This window comes from Ostrinia furnacalis, unplaced genomic scaffold (genome assembly GCF_004193835.3).
Source record: "Ostrinia furnacalis isolate ACB-3 unplaced genomic scaffold, ASM419383v2 OfSCF0780, whole genome shotgun sequence".
Classification (NCBI taxonomy): Eukaryota; Metazoa; Arthropoda; class Insecta; order Lepidoptera; family Crambidae; genus Ostrinia; species Ostrinia furnacalis.
This window is the reverse complement of record NW_021131019.1, coordinates 1,300,521-1,306,687: the sequence shown is the minus strand read 5'-3', so window position 1 is coordinate 1,306,687 and position 6,167 is coordinate 1,300,521. Positions and strand designations below refer to the sequence as shown.

The following is a 6,167-nucleotide window of genomic DNA, read 5'->3' as shown; positions in this document are numbered from 1 at the left end:
GGACAATGATACCTTACCCATAATTATATTATTTGGAAATCTAGGGTACAACATTATCATTTGTTCCAACCAACGAATTTATGAAACCATCGCCCGATGTTCAATTTAAAGTCGATTCACTGCGGAATGGACAATAAAATGAAAAGCCCGCAATTTTATGAACAATCAAAAAATTTAAAACGAAACATTCAAAAAGTTTGCAGCGATTGAAATGTCGTTCGTCGCTTTGCGTGATAAAACCGAATAACCGATTCCCAAAGCACACGAAAATCTCGCAACCGGTCTTTACAATACAAAATCGTTTTGAGGTGGAAATGACGCGAAACATACATCGATGCGGTCATTTTACAAATCGATCAACAACCGCTCAATCTGAATTTTGGTAATGGCTGTTGAAATTGCTTGTAATAAAATAAAGGTTGCGCCATGCAATCGATATGTGATATTATTCGTTGGGTCGGTAGGTCTACTCTCTGGTAAACCCAGGGAAAAATTAGCCTTCGATAATAAGTATGAGAATTATTGGACTCTATTCAATACTCAAATGGGACACATAAAGAGTGATATCATAATTTATGTTGGTAATTCGTTTCGTTCGTTTCAGCCACGTCGTGGACGTCCACTGCTGGGCGAAGGTTTCCCCCAAGGTAGGTAGGTTAATTTCATTGTTTGCAATTTAGTGGACATTCCAAGCTTTAATTAACCTGATTGTGGACGTTGAAGAGTTTTATACTCCGGATAACACCACATTGTCGTGGCATCAGAATTTCAGAATCCTAATAAAAATATTTTTTTTATTCTTCATAACAATAATTCTGCCATATTATCGATTATTCATTTATTATTACGCATTGCGAATAAAATACATATTTTTGTATCATTACAAAAAGTAAAATATAATGAGTATTTTTTGTTAGTAATAAATATTGATACGATTTTTTAATACAGAAATCTGGCAGTTGAATAGAATAAAACTAAACAGCAGTTAATTAAATTGAACTGCGGGTTTTCTACACGTTTTTCACTTGTGACAGGAGGACAAAACAATGCAATTATTAAAACAACATTGACTATTTGGTAGGCGTAGATTTAATAACTGATATGTGAGCTTGGGGCAACGATTTTAGGCATGCCAGTTATTGTTTCAATAATAATGCTAAGTATTTTCGTTTTAAAATCAATGTGATTGTACGATAAGAGGATATTCAAGAGATACGTAGCAATTTTGTTAAAGCTCATTTGGAAAAAGAAGCATTGGTAGAAGAAATTGGTTGTTTTTAGATAAATGAGAGGTTAAATAAAGCGAAATGATTTTTTTTAAACAAATCACATAGATATACGTTGTATGTAATCTTAGGTACTTAAATGAAGTTTGTAGTGCCTAGGTAGTTCGTAAATTGATAAAAAAGCAGAGAGCTGTGTGCTCTTGCAGAAGGAATATTGTATTAAATTCATCGTAAGTGTATCTATAATTTAGTTAAATAGTTGTGTGTCACTAAGTCTCAGTTTATAAATAAATCCTACCTATAGTTATATCTTTATATTACTTTTCTGTATGTCAATACACTCGTAATACATTAAGGCAAATACGTCGAATCCCTGGATTGTGAATAATGAATATAAATATTACCTTTGGATTTTCCTTATTGAAGTGAAGCTAATCCTGTATTCGAATCGAACTTTCATTTATGAGACCGTTAAGTATTTGCTTCGTGTGACATTTTTTCAATATCATTAGTTTATAACTAAGCTTAAAGGAAGAAAATGAGTACCTAATGTAGAGTATTTATTAACAATATGCCTTAATAAGCTAATAAGGTAAGTGGAAAAGCTTTTTAATCTTCAAAGTGAATTATTTTACTTCGCAAAGTGAAAGAACTCATCCATTTCTAACAATACCTAGGTGTACTTTAAAAGAAGATCATTGCAAATTGCTACATAAGAATTCTAAATAAATAATATGCTAAAATAAACTAAAATTACTTTGTTGCTCAGATACGTATTGAGAGTTCAAACGCGAACTAAGTACAATATCATTATAATAATGCAAGGTAACCAAAAGTAGGCTTTTGCGAGTGATAGTAACTTCTGCGTTCTACCCACTAACGACGAAACCGGGCTTCAAACTTATAATAATGTTTGTAGTTTACGTTTACCTTACGATGCTCCGAAAGTCGCCGCCCAAAGGAAGCTGAATGCTCGGAGTTTAAACCTGACTCCAGTCTCACCACTACTTTGCCCAGTTACAACTTTTGCTCAAACCACTGACTGGACAAAACGAGACAACCACCGGAAGTCGCTAAAATTCAAATTAGCTTATCACTTGTCATTGAAATAACTTTTAATTACACGTTTAATTCTGTTTTAACAAATTACGGAAACGAATCCCCGAAATGTTAATGCTTCATTCTAGTTTGATTGACGTCCATTCAAATGTTAAATCGCAACATTATTTGCATTCCAATGTTCAGTTTCTCATTAATCCGCATTGTCGATCCGCGAATAAACCACTGATTACACGCTGATAAAGTTGGATATTTGTGCGTTATTGCAGTATTGGTATCTGACCTAATAATAACTCTGGTAAATGGAAAGCAAGGCGTGGCAGCGGACCGGTTCGAGCAGTATCCTTGTGTTAGTAAGGTGATCTAGTTGCCGACAGTTCCTGCGGTAGAATGCGGACGCGGTCCACGCCCGCGCAGGTATGACCAGGAAGTCTGCACTTACTTTTTAATGGGTACTATATACATGATATTTCATGTTTAAGCAATCTCTGTAATACCTCGTTTTCATAAGACATTTAAATAAGAAGGAAGAGGAAGTCAGGAAGAATACATAATTTATTTGTGTAATTTCCAAAAGGGGTCAAGGAAAGTCAAGTTCATTCAGCTAATCCTAAATTTATTTACAAGATCAGTTTACACCAACAGACGCGCGCCTGCTCACCCTCGGTTACATTTAACAAAAACGTTCAACATATGTAAAACTGTCCATTCATTCACAATATCACAGCGTACAACAATCAAGAAATGCTTTTGAAGCGGCCGCGTACGCACGTAGCGGTCGCTCCCCCATGACTCGGCGAGTTGCTAATTGATCCGTGCTTTTACATGTGTGGGCTGCACAAACCGCCGGGCCCTCTCGATACATTAGACTTAAACTTTGTGGAAGGAGTAAGTGTAGCCGTCAGGCGCACGGTTCAGGCTGAACTTGCCGGGCGGGAAGAAGCGGGAGGGCGGCGGCGTCGTGGGCTCGTCGTAGTACTGGGGCTGGTGTTGGCTGGGCGCTGAGTATTGCTGGTTCTGGATTCCACTGTACTGAGCTTGCTGCACTCCAGGGTAGATGTTGTTATTCTGGTACTGAGGCTGAGGTTGAGCCTGGTATTGAGGCTGGGGCTGGTACTGTGGCTGCGGCTGATACTGTTGCTGGGGCTGGGACTGGGGCTGGTACTGCTGCTGGGGAGCAACGTAGTTCTCCTGCTCGTACAGCTCAGGGTGGTACTGTCCATCATCCTCGTTGGGCTTGCCGCCGTAGCTGCGGGTGGGGGCGGGCGCGGTGTACTGCTGGGGCGCACTGTACTGATTCGCTTTGTAATCCGGAGGGTTGTAACGTGGGTCGGGCTGGTATCCAGGCGTGGGCGCGACGGGCTGAGGCGCAGTGGGGATGTGGTCTCCTACGGCTTGGAAGCCGTTCTTTCCTGCGATGTAGCTGACGGTTTTCCTCTGGCCGCTGGGGTCGATGTAGGAGTAGCTGCCTCTCCTGTTGCCGTCAGCGTCGGTTTCCTCTTTGAAGTCGATCCCATCCTCCTGTTGGTACGCAGCGCCGAAGGCTCCGTTGCCGCTGAGGTACCGTGCCTCCTGGAGGATGGCGGCGGTCTTCGGGTCGCCCGCGTATTTGGGGACGCGGCGTCCTCCCTCTTGGCACGTCACGGCCGCGATCACAAAGGCTAATATGGCGAGCCTGAACATTCTGGCAAATGTACACTGCCCGCGTGAAAGTAACAAAGTGTGTCGTTGCGGGCGGGTGAACTCATTTTATACGGATAGTAAAGGCCTTGGCTAGCTGGTATTGGAAGGGCCAGCGGGCGCGACCGCGAAAATCACACGCGTTCAAAGTTCTTGTGCGCATGGGATGCGTGGACACATCAGGGAAGTGGCATTAAGAGGACGGATACATGTGTCGTCCTTTGCTCGAAATGTCTACTGGTTTACGATCTCATTAACCATTAATGGTTTCTTTGTCGCTCATTATTTAGATTTGTGAATGGCCTATTTTCGATAATTGGAAGTTAAAATTATTTAGAATCGTGTTTTTTTATTTTTGCACTAAACGCGTAAGCTTGTGGAAAGGTTGAAAAATATTGATAAAATGTACTGTTATAGTTTTTATATTATATTAGCAAATGCTAAAATTAATTAGGTCACTAAGATCGAAGACGGAGGCTAGTATTCTAATTAACTTTGAAATACATATTCAACTATCATAAATTCTTAATCATGTCTACAATGCATGTTGCCGTTTTTATTTCGTTCGCAAGTGAAATTGCTAAAGTGATTACAAGATTATGGTGCAAATTCCTTTGTTGTCAACACATTACCCCGATAACCGTATAAGATCTACGTTGCACTACATTCCCACGTCATTCTGCCGGTTTGCGCAAATTTTTACTTTGCTGACTTTGTCTCTACATTTATTCTTTACGAGGCTTTGTCTTAACTGATTGCAATTGATCCGTGTCAAAACTTTGTAACGTAATATCTTTTTTTAGGAATGTTACTATGAAAAATTGTATCTTATTGTTACAAATTCCTAATACCTACTCAAAGGTTACGAACTTACGATTGAGCATGTTGTTTGCGTATTTATCGCTAGAAAGCGATTTATTTCAGGCAACCCATACAGAGATAGAAAGAGAGAAATGTGTTTGAAAATATAGAAAACAAGTTGATCGAGTAGTTCAGTGCTTCGTCCAACAATTTGCAAAATTTAGTCTAAACAGTCAAATAACCAACTGGGACTGACATTACTGTCATCATAAATAAATAGATATTAGCCCACAACTATGTAATCGTGTAAATATTCCTATGAGTGCAATACTAGTTGGTGCAGTTACTATGTCGTTGATGAATTAAATTAAGTATCGATTTGTCTGATCACTGGTCGTGATAATACTTAAATGCAGCTCTAGTTGACCATGGAATTGAGAAGATGCTGGACACTGGTATCTGGTGGTGACTCAGCAAAGCTTATTTACGTAACTAAATATAATAATGCTTACTTCTGTCTGTGTACCTTTACTTGGCGGTCAAGCTGTAGATCTTGGCTACACAGGAGTTGCAGCGGTGGGAACGAGAGGTGGGATTAGTCCCGTTACCTTTACTTTGCTTGTCTAGATTGTTTTGTACTCAGTTTCGGTACAGACGTAAGTACTAAGTATTTGTATGAATTTCACTCTTAAAGAAATATTACTATTCGTAAAAAAGTAAAATGAAAAATTACATTAATTACAGAAAAGAATAGTTTAACTTAAAGGTAAGTTTGCGATAGGGGCAGAAACTATTCATAAATACGAGTAAAATGTTTTTATTAAAGAAAGTCTTCTATGTTTCAGTTAGTAATTAAATTATTTAGCGAAAAATGTTTTTATTATTAACCTACTTATATATTTTCCTTAGGACATTTTCTAAGCATACCGTGGCTATAAGCCGTGGGCTTGTTAAATGACATACTTTTCTGTTGACGAAGTTTTGTAAGATATCATAATTATAATAAGTCATGTAAAACATTACTATGTTTTAGATGAACGTTCGTATTCGCAAAGCAATTTCGTTCATAAATTCAAGCATTTTAAGTAAACTCTCGGGTGAGCGAGCACGTGGAGACCGACCTTGTAGTTGTATTACTTATGTAACTAGTCCAATGTAACTTAGACTCTGCTTGACATCACATTCAATTATACTAGAACATTTTCTGTTATACTAGTTTAATACACGTTTTATACATTCATTGTGTAGGCAAATAAAAAAATTGACAACTTTAACATAACATTACATTGTACATACCTACATTACTTTACACAAAGACCAGTGTTAATGCTATAGACGTACCGACATACTCTTCAGTTCCTAAAATAACTGAGATTTCTACGTTAGGCTAGGCCTGTCATG

The 6,167-nt window shown here is 38.5% G+C and overlaps 1 protein-coding gene across 1 annotated transcript; it reads right to left on the bottom strand.

The window, feature by feature from the left end:
• Window positions 1–2,880: 2,880 nt before the first annotated feature.
• Cpr100A (Cuticular protein 100A) lies at window positions 2,881–4,005 on the bottom strand. The gene has a single exon (XM_028300748.1). It carries the CDS (start codon window positions 3,966–3,968, stop codon window positions 3,156–3,158), a length of 813 nt encoding a protein of 270 aa, XP_028156549.1. The 5' UTR covers window positions 3,969–4,005; the 3' UTR covers window positions 2,881–3,155.
• Between the last annotated feature and the right edge of the window lie 2,162 nt (window positions 4,006–6,167).

Coding starts and splice junctions, on each gene's coding strand:
- Cpr100A (XM_028300748.1), bottom strand. CDS start 3,968: ATGTTCAGGCTCGCCATATTAGCCTTTGTGATCGCGGCCGTGACGTGC.